This window comes from Cupressus sempervirens, chromosome 7, assembly GCF_028749045.1.
Source record: "Cupressus sempervirens isolate cs-2001-9-10 chromosome 7, ASM2874904v1, whole genome shotgun sequence".
NCBI classification, from domain to species: domain Eukaryota; kingdom Viridiplantae; phylum Streptophyta; class Pinopsida; order Cupressales; family Cupressaceae; genus Cupressus; species Cupressus sempervirens.
The window spans coordinates 625718451-625737699 of NC_143124.1; the positions used below are offsets into that span (position 1 = coordinate 625718451).

The 19249-nt window shown below is 36.0% G+C and overlaps 1 protein-coding gene across 4 annotated transcripts in view; it reads right to left on the reverse strand.

The window, feature by feature from the left end:
- The window catches only part of PEX10 (peroxin 10), a 219455-nt gene that overhangs the window by 181099 nt on the left and 19107 nt on the right, over positions 1-19249 (reverse strand). Inside the window, exon 1 of one of the 4 annotated variants that reach the window (XM_089792309.1) lies at positions 17230-17264. The exons of 2 other annotated variants lie outside the window; for them this stretch is intronic. In XM_089792309.1, the coding sequence (XP_089648435.1) occupies positions 17230-17249 (20 nt within the window). In that variant the 5' untranslated portion in view covers positions 17250-17264. Of the gene's footprint in view, positions 1-9231; positions 9292-17229; positions 17265-19249 lie in introns of those variants that run through there. One more of the 4 variants, XM_089792308.1, reaches the window with a different exon arrangement.

A 19249-nucleotide genomic window follows, 5' to 3' on the forward strand; every position in this document is an offset into this window, starting at 1 on the left:
CTTGGTTGTAAGTGCATTAATGCCATCCTAGGTTGCATCCAAAGTATTTGTCATAATTACTTATTGCTGTAGCTGCATTTTGCAAGTAGTTTAAGTCACATATATGTATTGAATATTGCCAAAATTAGTTGCGCATTCATATTAGGTCATTCTTTAGACAATCTGGAGTCTTTTTGTAAGCATTCTCTTTGATGCAAATCGAAACGAGAGTCATTGCAGCAATCTGAAAAGTTATATCAGTCATATGACCTCTTGTATGCAAAGTGTTTGACATAATTCTTCGAGCCTTCAATCAGCATTTTAAGATCGGATTTGAGCAGAACCATTACAGTGGTATCAGAGTTTGCTTGCAAAGTGTTTGACGAAATGTCAAACCACTAAAGTATAAAGATTTTTGGTGTTTGAAGAAGTTATAACCTGTTGGGGTTATTACAGTGGTATCAGAGCTATTGACCTGCCATCCTGTTGGGTAGATTGGACATTGAATCAGTTAGTTAATCATGTTTACTTCAAGTACCCAGAAGCAGTAGGACAAGGATATGAAGAAGCTTAAACAAAATTTGAAGAAGTTGGATGAAAGTCAGAAAAGGATGAATGAATTGATGATTTCCATGTTTAAGAGGACTATGTCACAGAACAAAGAGAAAGAGGAACAAGAGGTCTCTACAAGTGAGGTATTTAGAAACCTCTACAAGGAGTTTGCAGCAGTTGGTGACCAGCATATAGCCGAATCTAGGGAGGACAAAAATCAAACTACCTTGGAGGAAGATGTTGGGCACACAGTACTTTAGGAGATAGTGGGAATGGATATTACGCAGATTGATAGTAACGGTCAACTTGATACTCAAGTTGAGACAATTGTATACAGGTCATCAGAGGGTGATGTCACAGGTACTCGGGATGGTTTAGTTCCAACAGGTAGTGACTACAACATAGTGGGTTCAGATGATGATTATGAGGATGTTGTTGTGCATGATGGTGAGATACCTGGTAGAGACAAGCAGACATTGAGCATTCATGACTTTGCTGAGAGAGTACCAGGCACAGATAGATGCTTCGTCACATGAGGTTGAGTCTGGTAGTACTTCACATGATTTGTCCAGCCAACTAAAGGTGAGCGAAGACAGTATTGTGACTTCATTATCTCATCATGACAGGATGCGGGATATGATAGAAGATCACATTTGGATGATTCAGTTACAGGGTAGACATAAGGGAGTTCAGGCAAAGTCTTCTTGTGTTGACTTACAGGCGATTAGGGAAGGAATGGGAACAATGAAGTTGAGTTATTTACATCTTCTATCAGATCGTGACCATCTTCTTAGCCTTGTCGAAGACTATTTAGATGCCTTGAGGAGGAAGGAGGAGGAAGTTAACAAGCTTTCTCGCGAGCTTGAGGACACTCAAGCTTCTTTGGTAAATACTCCATTGGCATTACAGGATTGGGAGAGACATGGGAATAAGCATGGCATGAACTTGAGATTAGTTTCATCTTGCACTCCTGATACTCAACTTTCTGTGGCAGGCGGATCATATGTGGTCGCCGATAATGTTGCGAGTTCATCTTGCATTCACATCCAGGATACAGGGACAATGTCAGACAGGTATGTGGAGTTAGTTGGTATTGGTCATATTACTCAGGTGAGGAGTTTGCTTGAGTTACCAGCTGATTCTAGTTTACGGATATGAACTCGAGATTGTTATATTGGCGTTTGGGATTCAGTTGACTGGAGATCTTTAACACTTTTTGGTAGCAGTGATTGTTTGGGTGCTATCATGGATTTGATTAGCAGATTGCACGATGTTGTCTTTTCTTGCACCAACAGCTTGTCCGATGTTGGTATTAGTTTTTATACACCGATGTTGGGCTTTGTTCATATATCCAGTCGACCATTCTTGCTGGAATGTGTTGATGATCCTTCATATTTGGCAGTGTGTACAGATGAGTCCCAGGATCATATTGGCATTGATGACATCCAGGAGGATGCAGTGGTCAGTTTTGAAGACTTAGTTTCCTTGGCAGTTTCTTTTGGTACAGAAGAGTTGGACAACAGTGCAACAGTTTTTGATACTCCGTATGTTGATATCAGCTTTGGAGTTGATTCGCAGAATATGAATGGTAATACTCTAGAGACCAGTAACTTTGAGGATACTCCTTTAGACAGTGCGTCAGAGGAGGTTTGTAGGAGACAGTCTAGGCAGTGCCATCATGTGTCTAGTCAGTTGAGAGTTAGTGAAGGAGACATTGCTATCGCTTGCCAGCATTTCGATGCTGCTCATCAGTTGTTAGGAGTTTATGGATGGGGTTCTCCTACTAGTGATGAGCAGGGAGGCAGTTATCTTTCCTTGACAGAGATCCACTCTTTATGGGAGGCTATTCGGATTCTGAGACAGAATTATATGCAGTTGGTAGCCGACAATGATTATCTTATGGAGTGGGGGAGTACAACATACGATGCATTATTGGCCAAGGAAGATGAGGTGAGTGAGCTTACTCAGAAGCTCGAGGTGACTTCTGAGATTCTTGAGAGTACACAGTTGGCTTACGAGAAGTCACAGTTTCATTTGGCTAAGGTCACCATGGAGTTAGAGCATCTGCAGTCTTTACCAGATTCTGTACAGTCACAAGCTGTGGTGTCTAGTGATCCGAAGATGTCCATGGTCGAGATTGTCAAAGACAGTGGAGATGGGGATGCATCCATCCTTGATACTAACATTGGCATATCGGGTTCGTTCCCACTAGAGTCAGGTTCAGTTGAGTTGGGTGTTGTAGCAGACTGTTGTGGTATGCCTGACATAGTGGTGGCCTCTAGTACTGATGGCACAAAGACTAGAGATGTTGTATCAAAGATCATGTGTGATATTGGTGAGCCAACAGTTGGCATGGTTCCTGCTAGTAATACTACTCCCTTGACGATGTCTTCGGAGGTAGTAGTCAGTTCCAACTTGGTTAGTGATCGATTGCAGTTAGTTTCGTCTGGATTGCAGTCTGAGCCACTGACTGAGATTGGCGCATTCTATCGGCATTACATTGTGAGGTATGCTCATCGATTTACCTTTGATGACCATGTTGATGAAATGATGATACAAAGATGTACTTTGGTTCCTAGTGCTCGTGATCAGTTATGGGACGGTTTGACAACTCGGGATGAGAGTTGTGATGGGCATCACATGGCGATAGGTTCTGCGGTTGACAGCTTGATAATACATTACTTAGAGCGGGAGTTTGGGAGTGATGCTTCAGCGGTTGTTGTTATTGATTCTACTCCTTTGGCTATGACATCTTTTGACTTAGCTGGTGATCAGTCATAGTGGGTTGTATCACTTGTTCATGGTGAGTTGTTGACTGAGGTTGGTTGTTTTTATCAGCATTATACTGTAGGGTATGTACATCGGTTAGCATTTGATCCTTGTGTTGAGGAGTTGATGGTAGGCAAATTTGGTTTGGGTTCCATTTCTTGCTGTTTATCTTGTGATGTCTTTTCACCATCAGCGATGCATGGGAGTTATCGTTATGAGACAGTGGTCGGTGATCTGCAGAGTTGTGTTGACTGCAGGAGTTGTACAGTGTGTGGATTTTCCATACTTGGTACAGTTTCATTTGAGAGCGTTCACCATTGTTGCAAAATTGGATTGTACATTCCGTATAGGCCAGTGGGATGCGTTGATGGTATTTACTGTGTTGGCAGTTTGATTTGTCCACTTTACTTGGGTTTTGATTTTCTAAGAGTTTGTATCTCGTAGGTTTTTGACTGTGGCAGTTGTGATTTTGGAGTTTGGTTGAGCTGTAATTGTCAGTTTGATTATGGATTCCTCTTGGTTATATTGCAAAAGGTATTACAGGAGCCTGTGTTAATTGACAGTAGTATAGTTCATGACGACATTTGGGATCCAGGCGGATTGATTGTTTTATTGTTCAGCCATTGCTTGGGGACAAGCAATTTCAGGAAGGGTGGACTGTCATGTCCCCATTTTGGAGGCAATTTGATTTAATTAATTTAATTAATTAGGTTATCCAAAATAATGAATATTTTATGAGGATGACTAATTAATTATTTTAATTAAATAAATAAGTGGTATTAAGTTAATTATTTATAAAGTTATCAAATAAATAAATATTAAAAGGTAACTTTATATTTAATTAATTTAATAAAGTGACTTGAATCATAAAATATTTTATAAAGTCACTTAATAGATAAAATAAAATAATGTTCTAGAAGCCTCTAGAGAAAGTGGAGAAAAAAGAATAAATAGGCACCCCGGGCTTCATTCTTTTCATCCAGTTGTTTATTTCTCTCTTGACATCAAATTGTGATTCAGTCACATACTCTATTGTGGAGCCAAGTGGTTTCAAATAGTCAGTTGATCTTTGAGAACGAAAACTCCCTTGGATTAGCATAACTGAGGAAGTGAAATATCTTCTGAAGGGTTGCACAATTGGAGGTGATACTTCAGTCACTTCAGCTAAGGCATTATTGGGCCTAAGGCCATTTTCAGCATTTCAGCATTTCAGGAAGTAATTTTAGCAGGGCCGAAATTATTGGAGGTCATTTCTAGCAAGTCCGCAGGCTGAAAAAGCAGTCCGAAAAAAGCAGGCCGAAAAAGCAAAACTGAAAAAAAAAAGGCAGTCCAAAAAAGCAGCTCCGAAAAAAAGCAATCTGAAAAAGCAGTTCGAAAAAGCAAAACAAAAAAGGCAAATCCGGAAAAAGCAGATCGGAAAAAAAAAAAAAGCAAGTAGAAGGGGCAGCCTTGAAGGAAAATATTACAGCCATCCACAATCAGGTTCTTCACTTCTCATTTGACGTATTTTCTAAGAAATGTAGCTTTTCAGCTGAGTACAAAATATAGCACTTCATTATTTTACATTGTGCTTGTCTTTGTTTGCCATTTGGCATTATTGGTATCAAAGGAAGGCTAGGATTTTGCAATTGAAAGAGCGTTGTAGACTATCTATATTGCAGACCTAGAGTTGATGATCAGCTTATTAGTTTGCATTCCAATTGTTTGACAAAATATCAATTGGTTGTAAGTTCTCTTTTAGGCATAAATATTGTTATAATTTTGCATACTAAGTGTTTATATTAATGCCACTTGGTTGTAAGTGCATTAATGCCATCCTAGGTTGCATCCAAAGTATTTGTCATAAGTACTAATTGCTGTAGCTGCATTTTGCAAGTAGTTTAAGTCACATATATGTATTGAATATTGCCAAAATTAGTTGCACATTCATATTAGGTCATTCTTTAGACAATCTGGAGTCTTTTTGTTAAGCATTCTCTTTGATGCAAATCGAAACGAGAGTCATTGCAGCAATCTGAAAAGTTATATCAGTCATATAACCTCTTGTATGCAAAGTGTTTGACACAATTCTTCGAGCCTTCAATCAGCATTTTAAAATCGGATTTGAGCAAGACCATTACAGTGGTATCAGAGTTTGCTTGCAAAGTGTTTGACGAAATGTCAAACCACTGAAGTATAAAGATTTTTGGTGTTTGAAGAAGTTATAACCTGTTGGGGTTATTACAGACAGCGACGATTTGTAATGTCCCCAAATTTGAATGTAATACCTAAATTCAATTAATTAATTAATTGGTCCCAGAATTTTAATAATATAATAAAAGGACCTTTAATTAGTTACTTTAATTAATTAATATGGGCCAAAGTTATTATTTGTATTTGCGGTTCCGATTGATTTAATATATCTTAGACCTATTTTTATTTTAGTTTCCATTAGTAAGTTTTGTCGTCGGCTATCTTTGTAAACCCTCAGAAAGGTTTTCCCCGACAGGTATTTAAGCATGACTTGTTTGTAGTTGTAAGTATGCAAATTGGATTATACTTCTTGTACTACGAATTCATGTTGGAGTTCTCTGTTGTTCCGAGCAAAGTATTATAGGCAATGAAATAGGGTGAGGGTTGAATCCCACCGAAACCGGACAAACCAAATAGGGAAGATCTTTCACTTCTGTACGGCCTTCCATTGCCCTTCCACAAGTCATCTACACCATCAGCTCCTTGTAGTTTGCATTCCTTACACTGTACAGCCACCAAGTGGGGTCCGTATGACCTCTCCCATTCATCCTACCATATGGCTATCAAGTATACTGTACAACCTTGCTTTCATGTACATCTCCCCTCATTCTCACCGTACGGCTTGGGTAGCAACTTTTGTGGTCACCGTATGGTGCCAGTATCACTCTCTTGTCGTACATCCATTGTCGTACACATATTGCAGACTGCAGAGTATTGTTTTCCAACAAGCATCTGGAGGTCAAGACCATAGCAACTTTCCAGTAGACCGTACGCCATTGTTCTCTCGACCGTTTTTCCATATGAAGGGGAACCGGGTCATTACAGTGGTTTCAAAGCAAAATCCTTTTGAGAGCATCTCCAAAACTTTCAGGAACATTACTGAAACCGTTTGGAACATTATAGTGGTATCAAAGCAGAAACCATTCAAGAGCATCTCTGAAACTTTCAGGAACATTACTGAAACTGTTCAGAACATTACAACAATATCAGAGCAGAAACCGTTTGGAAGCATCTCCGAAACTTTCAAGAACATTACTGAAACCATTCGGAACATTACAAAAGCTAGCATACTTTCACACCATAATTATGTTTAATAAAGGTAAAATTCATTGTTTTATTCTCTAACTTTATTTTCTTCTTTTTTGGCACAAGCACATATGCCTCACAACATAAAACTCTAAAATCTCCCAATGAAGGCTTTGACCCGCCCATCAATCCATGGGCAATTTACAATAGCACTGATGTGGGAGACATAATATTAGGGACTAAGTGATAGAAACAACATCAGCCCAAAAAACTTGTTCTATACTACTATCACTCAACATACTCTTACCTTCTCCACTAGCATCCTTTTCATTCATTACCCAATTCCATTAAACTGTGGACAATTTAGAGTTTTCTTTTGATGGTGCATGTCAACATCTTTATAGAATGTATCAAAATTATTGGAGTAAAACTTATTACCATTATCAATACCCAAACATTTTATTTTCTTTCATGTCTACAACGCAACCGTGCTTTGAATTATTTAAATTGATTGAACACTTCAGATTTACTCTTCATAAAATAAACCCAAATCCTTCTACTGTAAACAGCGTTAAATGAAACAAAACATGTAGATTTTACACTAGGAAAATATACAAGACCGAATACTTCAGAATGCAGAAGATCCAACACCCCATAAGATTGGTTAAAACTTAAAAGTCTAAGTATAACTAAACATGATTTTCTTTCTACAAATATGATGCTCACAAAAATAAAATTCAAGATTACAATCATTCAAAGTTCAAACGTTCAACAAGTTTTTATTATTCATGGTCTTTTTTATGAGGGTTTTGCATATGACCTATACAAAATAAAACATACCAAGAATATTTTATGCCCTCTTGAATAAGGAAATCTCATGTGTTCTTGAATAGGAACAAAATGAGAGAAGCCTGAGGTTCCTAATGCCAATTCTTGAATTAATTTAGATGGACACAGTGGATATGATGTAATCTATTGGTTTGAAAAGGGGACTTGCACAATTGGTCCTAGATTACATGTAACATCCAAAAAATTTGCCTAATTTAAAAATAACATCATAGTCGTTGAGAATACATGTGAAGTCAGTTGACTAGTAAAGTTGTAAAAATATTTGATCATATGAAATGGAAATTTTGATTGTTCATTATTATTTCATATGACATTTTAGTTAATTGTTATACTTGAATTTCATATGGCATGTTAGTTAATAATTGTGCTTGAAATTGAAAATGAATAGCATGGAAATTGAAAAATGATTATGTGATATTTTGGAAATATGTTATTACTTCACGACGTTTCCTTTTTGTAGGAGCACGATGAGGGGGGAAAGTATTGCCGAAATGGAAGTTAGGAATGGGGCACCAAATCCACTGACAAACCATTAGGTATGGAATCTGACTACCGTGACTAAGGATAGACGGCTTGGCAAGCAAGAGAAAACCTTGGACTACCATGAGTTAAACAGTTATCATAATCATTAAATTATAAAGGAAAAACCACTGAGCATTAACAAATTTGTTACCTTTATAATTTGAGAACCTTTTGTTGTGTAAAGGGTGTTTTAATATAACGACACCATGATACCTATATATACTCATACATGTACATGCATATATATGTAAATATGTGCAAGTCAATTAAGATGTATACACCTATTTTTAACATATACATAAACTACTTATGTTTAGCGTTTACGCATATATGCATGTATGTATACATACGCATGAGTATAGGTAAGTATGACGATGTCCTTATATTAAAACATTAAGAGGGTGAAGCTATTATTATTCTTTCACCTTGGCAAAGGATTAATATTATTTTATGTGTGGCCACCTTTCATAATTCTTTTCTGATCAGGTCTTATAATTGTTAAATGGTTCACTATAATTTATTTCTATTTTTGAACTGATGGCCTTGTTGGGTGCCTTGCCACCTCTAACTTCTTGTGTAACTGACAATGCATTCGGTGAGCCTTTGCATTCTACACTCACCTCTCAATGATTGGTTATTATAGTTACTTCTCCCATTTTGGTCTGCAGTTCGATTTCTAGTTTTTGCTCCTTGTAAATCATTTGTTTGCCCATAGCTTTTGTTCTTATTCCAAAGCAAAGTGTGTATTCAATTCCATCATTGCTCTAAGTGAGTTGGTTATTTGCTAAGACTACCAGTATCCATCTACACGACGTAGCCTTGCGATTATTCTTGCATAGGAGTGTCGGCCATATTCAGCATTGACCATTTGCATACAATGCTCAAGTCAAGCTTTACATTTTCTAGCCATGATTTACTCTCTTATCTTTATGTTTTTTAGAAAGAAAAAAAGTTATCTGATTTGATATCTTTCTTTAATCTAGAGTTGGAATAATTCACAACCTTTGTATTTATTCTTTTGTTCCTCTCCTATATCGATATAAGGAGCCATCATGCTAATGGAAAGAATTTGTCCATGAAAATGTTTCAAGTATGATTGTGAATATTTAATGAATCTCTATCAAAGAGTGCCAGCTTGTACAAGGGTATTGTCAATATACCTCTGAGATGATTGCACCACCTGTATGATATTGGAACAATATGAAAGAATTACATTTCTCGACTGTAATGCCATAGCCCAAGTTGGGCATAATGAGATAGCAGTGTCTATATTCAAAAACTAGATTTCACTTAAGGAATCACCTAGAAATTCATCCATGAGGACCAGCATAGTTGAGATGAAGGGTGTGAATGGGAATAACCCTGCACAAAGAAGTAAACATAAATCAGTAACAATAATTATATCTAAATAACTAAGTCAGCCCATGGTTGCCCATTGTACATTTTCTTGTTCTCAAGTCGAGCGGTGGGTGATCAGGCTTATATAATGCCCATCCAAAATCCTTGGCCAAGGTGGGTTAGTAGCATGATTGTTGTTGTGATCACTACAGGTCAGAGTGCCAGCAATTAAAAGATACGTTTACGGAAGGTGTTCACAGCCTCATCAATTGACTAGCTAACACTCTAACACCAGAATGCTCAGTGGTAGGACAGTGGTATCCCAAGCCTAATCCCAGGGTCCTTTCGCAATAGAGATTGTGTAGGGATACTTAAGAGTTCACAATTAGGAGGTTAAACCCATGGCAATGGTTCTCTTCTCTTCGAGATGCCAAAGCTTGCACAATATAGCAACATTATCTGCATTTTCTGGGGTACTTACTTCATGTAACTGCATTTCATTTGATTTATGTAAATATGTAGTTAAATTTTGTTATTTCTTTACATTAGATGTCAAGAATCAGTTTCACTACATAATCATGAGTCAGAAATGGAATAGATGTGGTAGTTTTAACTGTATTTCATGTGAACAAGATTTCAAATGTTATTTTAATTTTCAGTTTTGTGAAATGTAAATTATAGTTAAACTTGTATTTCCCCTTCTTGTGAATGTGTAGAGTAATTGTTTTACCTATCACTCCTTTCATTTAGTTAAGATTGTAAAGGTATTTCATTTAAGTAATGGATTAATTGGCTGCTGGAAATTAGCATGTTACATATGGTATCAAAGCGCTAGGTTTAACTCTAAACTTGGGGCTCATTACACTTTTAAACAAGGAAAATGAAAATATAGTTTTAAATGTTACACAAGATGTGCACCCAAATGACTCCACACAAGAAACCCTGGCACTCTATATTAAGAACATGTCGAAACATGATTACTCCTATTGCCCCACACCCAAGGATAATGAAACCTTAGCTCGGGCATTGCAGCAAATCAAGAAAGAGAGGATCAGATGGACACCTACCAAAAAGGAATAATGAGAAACAAACATATCAAGGAATGGAATGCCAGGCAAACAAACCCTCTTATGATCTATCATAAACCATGTAAAGGGCAGGATAAGCCTAGAGAAAAATGGATAGAATAACCAAGAATAGGGTGTCCAAATTTATGTTAAGATGTTTTTTTTGTTGTGACATTGGAAGAGGGAATTTTGTAAATAATGTAGTTATAGTTGCAACAAGAAAAATTATTCTAACACAATAAAAATGATCAATTGGCAAATTCTTTTCTTTGTTGTACTAAATATCTCTAAGCAATAAGATACTTTTTATTTTGAAAACAAATGCGAGCATGATATTGATTAGGAAAAAATTGTCTATTTCAAGAAACTCAAACTTAAACCATGGCCAGCAATGAAAACACTATAGAGAATGAGGTGACCAGCAAAGCCAATCCTCAAAACTCCTCGGATCTGTTGATCCAAGTCTTGTGAGTTACACAAAAAAAATTTAAAAATATGGAAAAGAGAATGAATGAAATGGCAGCCTAGATCGGGCGAGGCTAGGAGACTCACTCCTCGCTTCCTCCTAGGACTGAACCCAAGAACTATGGCCACAGTGAAAAAGAAAATCAAGCTTCATTAACCCCATCTGAAAGACAAAAGAAACATGACATAGTCAGTGACTTATCTACTGATATTAAGAAGATCAAACCCCCTAGGTTCTCAAGCTCTAAGTCTAGTGAAGACGTTGAGGCCTGGTTAACTAAAATAGAACAATATTTCGAAATTAGGAGTTTTATGAGACATCCAAAGCAGTATGGAGAGTTTACCATCTCTCAAGAGAAGTAGCCAGTTGGTGGGGAAACACCAAAATAGAGTTAAACATCAAGACTACCGAAATCACTTGGGACAAGTTCGTCTCCATTTTCAAATACCAATGGTTGTCCCAAACCTTCTATGACCAAAAATTGTTAGACATCCAAAATCTCAAGCAAGGGGATTTGACAGTGCACAAGTACTGAAATAAGTTCACACGTTTGCTAAAGTATGTCCACCCTTATCAAAATAATAGAAACCTAAAAGTTAGAAAGTTCATCATGGACTTAAATAATAGAATCAGGGGAGTTGTGGATGTCCTCAGTCCGCGAACCATGGAGGAAGCTCTCAAGAGAGCCATCCGACAATAGCAAAAAAATCAAAAGGGATGATTCTATCTAAGATAAGAAAAGCAAGACTAGCTGGAACGGCAATAGTTCAAACACAGGGCTGCATAAAAAGAGTTTTAAGAACTTCAAGCCCAACTAACCAGAATTCAAGGGAAACAGCAATAAGGAGTTTAAGGTTAGCTGCAGTAATAACAGCAACAACAAAGGAAATGAAAAGAAGGGACCACCTAAGGGATGTTTTACATGTGGTGGGGACCTTTATGCTAACCAATGTCCCAATAAGTTTAATACCAACCAACAACCACGACCCCCACTACCTTCTCAATAGGCAGCCTATCAACATAGGATACCTATAGCACTAGACAACTGCCAAGCCAAACAACAACTAGGCCCTAGAGAAACTCCAAGTAAGATTTATGGAAACCCCGTCTCTATAATAATTGATACAAGAGCAACATGTTGTTTTATATCCCCAAAATTGTTGAGTAGATTTCCTAAGAGAGCTGGATTTATGGAAAAACCTTGGATTGTCAAGTATGCAAATCAGACAAGGGCTAGAGTAGAGTAATGTTTGTTTGAGGCTTTGGTAGACTTTTCGAACTTCTCTACTAAGATTAATATGTACATAGCACCTCTAGGGTTTTACGATATCAACATGGGGATAAATTGGCTCAGTAAGCACAAAGCAAAAGTGGATTGTCTGGCCAAGATAGTGGAGGGTCTAGATGATCAGAGAAACCCCATAAACATTCAAGGAATAATGCATCAAGTAAAATCTCATCAGATCTCAACCATGCAGCTTAAAAGATGCAAATGAAATGTAACATGCTAAAATTTCTGAAAACTGATTAACTAATAAATAAATGAAATATCATCAAAATTCTTAACCAAATGAAAGGAGGTGACAATTATATCTGTTATTCTACTTTTTCACATGAAAGGGAAAGTACGAGCTAACCATATCTTACATTTCCAATAACTAGAAGGCAACAAAGATTTCAACTACTAAGTTCACAAAACATTCAGGTAAAACTACCTTTCCATTTTTATTTCATTTATCTAATTTCTTCACAACTAGAAATAAGAAATTAACATAAATTAAGTACATGAAGATAATAGGTACATCAAAAGAGATATAAAATATGAAATAGATACCAGATAAAAGTAGTTGAGATCTCTGCGTTCTACAATTCTTGGCATCTGGAAGAGAGGAGAAGCATTGCCATGGGCTTAACCTCCAACCACGGACCTTTAAGTATCCCCTCACAATCTCTATCGAGAAAAGCCCTCCCTACCCTGGAAATAGGCTTGGGACACTATTGTCTTGCCATTGAGCATCTTGGTGTTGTGTCAACTAGTCAGCTAACGAGGTTGTGGACACTTTAGAATCAACCTATCTTCTAACTACTAGCACTCTGACCTCTGGTGATCACAGCAGCAATCATGCCATTAACCTACCTTGGCCATGGATTTTGGATGGGCAATATAGATGCCCGATCACCTATCACTCGACTTGACAGCAAGAATTTATACAAAGCATTCCATGAGCTAACTTATTTTATTTAGATAAGAATACTGTTACTGATTATGTTCTTTTTTTATTGCAGGGTTAGTCCCTTTCACTCCCTTCATCTCGACCATACTGGTCCTCATGGATGAAGTCTAGGATGTTTTCTCATTGAATATTTGGTTATAGATTATAACTTGCCATCTTTCACACCCAATCTGGTCTATGGCATCATAAATGAGTAATGCTTACATTCTGATGAAATCTTTATCTTAAGAGGCAGCTCCCATCTCAGAGATATATTGACCATATCTCTGTATGAGACTGCATTCTTTGACAGATCAACATATGTGCATTCATATTTGAAAAGTTAACAGAGGCATAAACTTTCGATTGTTAGAACTCTTTTCTCATATCAATTTAATAGAAATACAAGGACTGACATCATTCTGATGCTGATTTCAAGAAAGAAAACATGGAAGCCTTTCCTAAGAGGTGAATCAGCAAATTCAAATGCAAACTTCTGTAAACATAAACAGCAACCAGATTTAAAGGCATGGCCTGAAATTGATATTGCTCGATTTGGAGATTTCAACAATTTGGCATTGAGTATACTGCCTTCCTATGAATACAACTTATCTTCACGTCCTGTATAAAGGAACACTGCAAGAAAACTTATACAAGCTCGACTTCTCAAAATCAATCGCTGAATACAATCGCACTTGGGTTGAAGGAGAAGGAAAAGCAGGGCCGCCAAAATTAATTGCACAGAAAAGCAAATAATGTTGCAAGAAGTGCCCAAGAAGATGAGAGGAAATATATTTAAATGTATCCTTGATGAGGCGAGTAAAGATACACAAGAGGCACCTGCGTGCATGCTCAGTTATGCAAGAATTACTAAGGTGGCATGGCCTTTGTACAGGCCTTCAATTCAAATTTGAATAAAAAGAAGTGATAAACATAAAGCCCGATGACATAAAAGAGACATGGAAAAAGGTGACCACTCTAGGAAAAAATAAATAACTTAAGCCAAGGTCCGTATAAAAAGGAATAAGTGTGGCAACAAGTCTTCATTCAAGTCTTAATATAATAGTGTCGCCCATTTATATTCATGCTAGTTTGAGTATCCTTAACATGTAGGTATATATATGTACATATATACATACATATATATACATATATATGTATATATATGTATCTATACATTAGAATAGAGATTCACATACATGTGTGTGTGTGTGTGTGTGTGTGTGTGTGTAAATGTACACATTTTATAGCCAATACTCACATTATGAAGGTAATCTTCTTATTTGAGTTTTTATAATGTTATAATTTAACTGGTTACCTCATGGTCATCCTTTCTGCATTCTTGCTTGTCTAGTTGTTTCATCCTTGATCCCAGTGGTTAGATTTCATACCTGATGGTTTGACAGTGGATTTAGGTGTCCCATTCCTAACTCCCATTTTGGCAATACTTCCCCCATCCATCGAGTTCCTCCAAAAAGGAAAAAGATTCCGGAGTAATAACATGTTTCCATAGTTTTGAAATATAAATAAAATATCACATAATCATTTTCAATTTCTAAAATATTCATTTTTTCAATTTCCATCATAACGACTAACTAACATGTCATATGAAATAATAACTAATAACTAAAGTTCCATTCCACATGAACCAAATATCTCAACTTTATTGATAGATCAATTTAGCTTGAATCAATTATCTCAATAACTTTATCGAACAACTAACTTCACATGAAGTCTCAATGGCCAGAAGATTATTTTAAATTTAGCAGAAATTTGGGATGTAAGAAGAAAAGGGGGTGAAATTTCTGCCATAGAAATAGAAGACCTGAGGGAGCTTATAGACACCACTTATCAGGTTGGTCACATTTTCAAGGAAGGGGAAATTAGAGAAAAATTGAATGAATCCTTTAAAGAAAAGTATCCATATCATAAGAGTTTTCAAGATGTATTTCCAGAAGAACTTCCTAGCCTACCCCCTTCCAGGGTATTCGATTTCACCATAGACATACTCCCTAGAGCAAAGCCCATATCAAGAGCACCCTATCGAATGACCACTACCAAATTAATGGACTTAGAAGTGTAGTTGCAAGATTTACTGGATAAGAAACTCATTCAACCATGTGTCTCGCCTTAGAGAGCTCCAGTATAGTTTGTCAAGAAAATGGATGGAACTCTAAGGTTGTGCATAGATTATAGGATGCTTAACAAGGTTACCATCATGAATAGGTACCCACTCCCCAAAATTGAGGATCTATTCAACCAGATGAGGGGAGCAACAGTATTTTCCAAGATCAACTTAAGATCAAGTTATCAACAACTTCGGATCAAGGAAGACGACATTCACAAAACTTTCTTCATAAACCCATTATGGTCACTACGAGTTCATAGTATTACCCTTTGGGCTAACCAACGCCCTGGCGACTTTTATGAAATAGCATATTCCAAGATATATGAATAGCATAAAAAAAGTCTTCATTTATGTCTTAATATAATAGTGTCGACCCTTTATATTCATGCTAGATTGAGTATCCTTAACATGTAGGTATATATGTGTGTGTGTGTACATATATATATATGCATATGTATACGTTAAAATAGAGATTCACATACATTTATGTATGCATGTATAAATTTAGACATTTTATACCCAGTATTCACATTATGAAGGTAATCTTTTTATTTGAGTTTTTATTATGTTATAATTTAACTGCTTAGCTCATGGTCTCATCCTTTGTGCATTCTTGCTTGTCTAGTTGTTTCATCCTTGATCCCAGTGGTTAGATTTCATACCTGATGGTTTGACAGTGGATTTAGGTGTCCCATTCCTAACTCCCATTTTAGTAATACTTCACCCCATCATTGAGCTCTTCCAAAAAGCAAAAAGATTTTGGAGTAATAACATGTTTCCATAGTTTTGAAATATAAATAAAATATCACATAATCATTTTCAATTTCTAAAATATTCATTTTTTCCAATTTCCATCATAACGTCTAACTAACATGCTATATGAAATAATAACTAACAATTGAAGTTCCATTCCACATGAACCAAATATCTCAACTTTATTGATAGATCAATTTAACATGAATCAATTATCTCAATAACTTTATCGAACAACTAACTTCACATGAAGTCTCAACACCGACAAGATTATTTTAAATTTAGCAAAAATTTGGGATGTAAGAAGAAAAGGGGGTGAAATTTCTGCTGTAGAAATAGAAGACTTGAGGGAGCTTATAGACCACTTATTAGGTTGATCACATTTTCAAAGAAGGGGAAATTAGAGAAAAATTGAATGAATCCTTTGAGGAAAAGTATCCATATCTTAAGAGTTTTCAAGATGTATTTCCAGAAGAGCTTCCTAGTCTACCCCCTTCCAAGGTATTCGATTTTACCATAGACGTGGTCCCTAGAGCGGAGCCCATATCAAGAGCACCCTATCGAATGACCACTACCAAATTAATGGAGTTACAAGTGCAGTTGCAGGATTTATTGGATAAGAAACTCATTCAACCAAGTGTCTCGTCTTAGACAGCTCCGGTATTGTTTGGCAAGAAAAATGATGGAACTCTGAGGTTGTGCATAGATTATAGGATGCTTAACAAGGTCACTATCATGAATAGGTACCCACTTCCCAGAATTGACAATCTATTCAACTAGATGAGGAGAGCAATAGTATTTTCCAAGATCGACTTAAGATTGGGTTATCAACAGCTTTGGATGAAGGAATAAGACATTCACAAAACTTTCTTCATAAACCCGTTATGGCCACTACGAGTTGACAATATTACCCTTTGGGCTAACCCAAGCTCTGACGGCTTTTATTAATCTCATGAATAGCATATTCTAAGATATATGAATAGCATAACAAAAGTCTTCATTCATGTATTAATATAATAGTGTAGCCCCTTTATATTCATGTTAGTTTGAGTATCCTTTACATGTACGTATATATATATATATATATATATATATATATATATATATATATATATATATATATATATATATTCGTTAAAATAGAGATTCACGTACATATATATGTATGTGTGTATAAATGTACATATTTTATACCCAGTATTCACATCATGAAGGTAATCTTTTTATTTGAGTTTTTATAATGTTATTATTTAACTGCTTAGCTTACTGTCATCCTTTGTGCATTCTTGCTTGTCTAGTTGTTTCATCCTTGATCCAAGTGGTTATATTTCATACCTAATGATTTGACAGTGCATTTAGGTGTCTCATTCCTAACTCCCATTTTGGCAATACTTCCCCCCTTCATCGAGCTCCTACAAAAAGGAAAAAGATTCTTGAGTAATAACATGTTTCCATAGTTTTGAAATATAAATCAAATATCACATAATCATTTTCAATTTCTAAAATATTCATTTTTTCCAATTTCCATCATAACAACTAACATACATGTCATATGAAATAATAACTAATAACTGAAGTTCCATTCCGCATGAACCAAATATCTCGACTTTATTGATAGATCAATTTAAAATGAATCAATTATCTCAACAACTTTACCATGCAACTAACTTCACATGAAATCTCAACAACGAGAAGATTATTTTAAATTTAGCAGAAATTTGGGATGTAAAAAGAAAAGGGGGTGAAATTTCCCCAATAGAAATAGAAGACCTAAGGGAGCTTCTAGAGACCACTTATTAGGTTGATTACATTTTCAAGGAAGGGGAAATTAGAGAAAAACTGAATGAATCCTTTGAGGAAAAGTATCCATATCTTAAGAGTTTTCAAGATGTATTTCCAAAAGAACTTCCTGGCCTACCCCTTACAGGTTATTCGATTTCAGCATAGACGTGGTCCCTAGAGTGGAGCCCATAACAAGAGCACCCTATCAAATGACCAGTACCAAATTAATGGAGTTACAAGTGCAGTTGCAAGATTTACTAGATAAGAAACTTATACCATGTGTCTCGCCTTAGAGAGCTCCAGTATTGTTTGTCAAGAAAAATGATGGAACTCTAAGGTTGTGCATAGATTATAGGATGCTTAACAAGGTTACCATCATGAATAGGTACCCACTTCCCAGAATTGATGATCTATTCAACCAGATGAGGGGAGCAACAATATTTTCAAAGATCGGGTTATCAATAGCTTCAGATCAAGGAAGAAGAAATTCACAAAACTTTCGTCATAAACCTGTTATGGCCACTACGAATTGACAGTATTACCCTTTGGGCTAACCAAAGCCCTGACAGCTTTTATGAATCTCATGAATAGCATATTCCAGGATATATGAATAGCATAACAAAAGTCTTCATTCATGTCTTAAAATAATAGTGTAGCCCCTTTATATTCATACTAGTTTGAGTATCCTTTACATGTAGGTATATATATATATATATATATATATATATATATATATATATATATATATATATATACATGTATGTATGTATGTATGTATGTATGTATGTATGTATTGTTAAAATAGAGATTCGCATACATGTGTGTGTGTGTGTATAAATGTACACATTTTATACCCAGTATTCACATTATGAAGGTAATCTTTCTATTTGAGTTTTTATAATGTTATAATTTAACTGCTTAGCTCATGGTCATCCTTTGTGCATTCTTGCTTGTCTAGTTGTTTCATCCTTGCTCCAGGTGGTTAGATTTCATACCTGATGGTTTGACAGTGGTTTTAGGTGTCCCATTCCTAACTCCCATTTTGGCAATACTTACCCACTTCATCAAGCTCCTGCAAAAAGGAAAAAGATTCCGGAGTAATAACATGTTTCCATAGTTTTGAAATATAAATAAAATATCACATAATCATTTTCAATTTCTAAAATATTCATTTTCTCCAATTTCCATCATAATGCTAATATGTCATATGAAATAATAACTAATAACAGATGTTCCATTTCACATGTACCAAATATCTCAACTTTATTGATAGATTAATTTAACATGAATCAATTATCTCAACAACTTTACCGAACAACTAACTTCACATGAAGTCTCAATGGCGAGATGATTATTTTAAATTTATCAAAAATTAGGGATGTAAGAAGAAAAGGGGGTGAAATTTCTGTCGTAGAAATAGAAGACCTGAGGGAGCTTATAGAGACCACTCATCAAGTTGATCACATTTTCAAGGGGAAATTCGAGAAAAATCGAATGAATCCTTTGAGTAAAAGTATCCATATCTTAAGAGTTTTCAAGATGTGTGTCCAGAAGAAATGCCTGGCCTACCCCC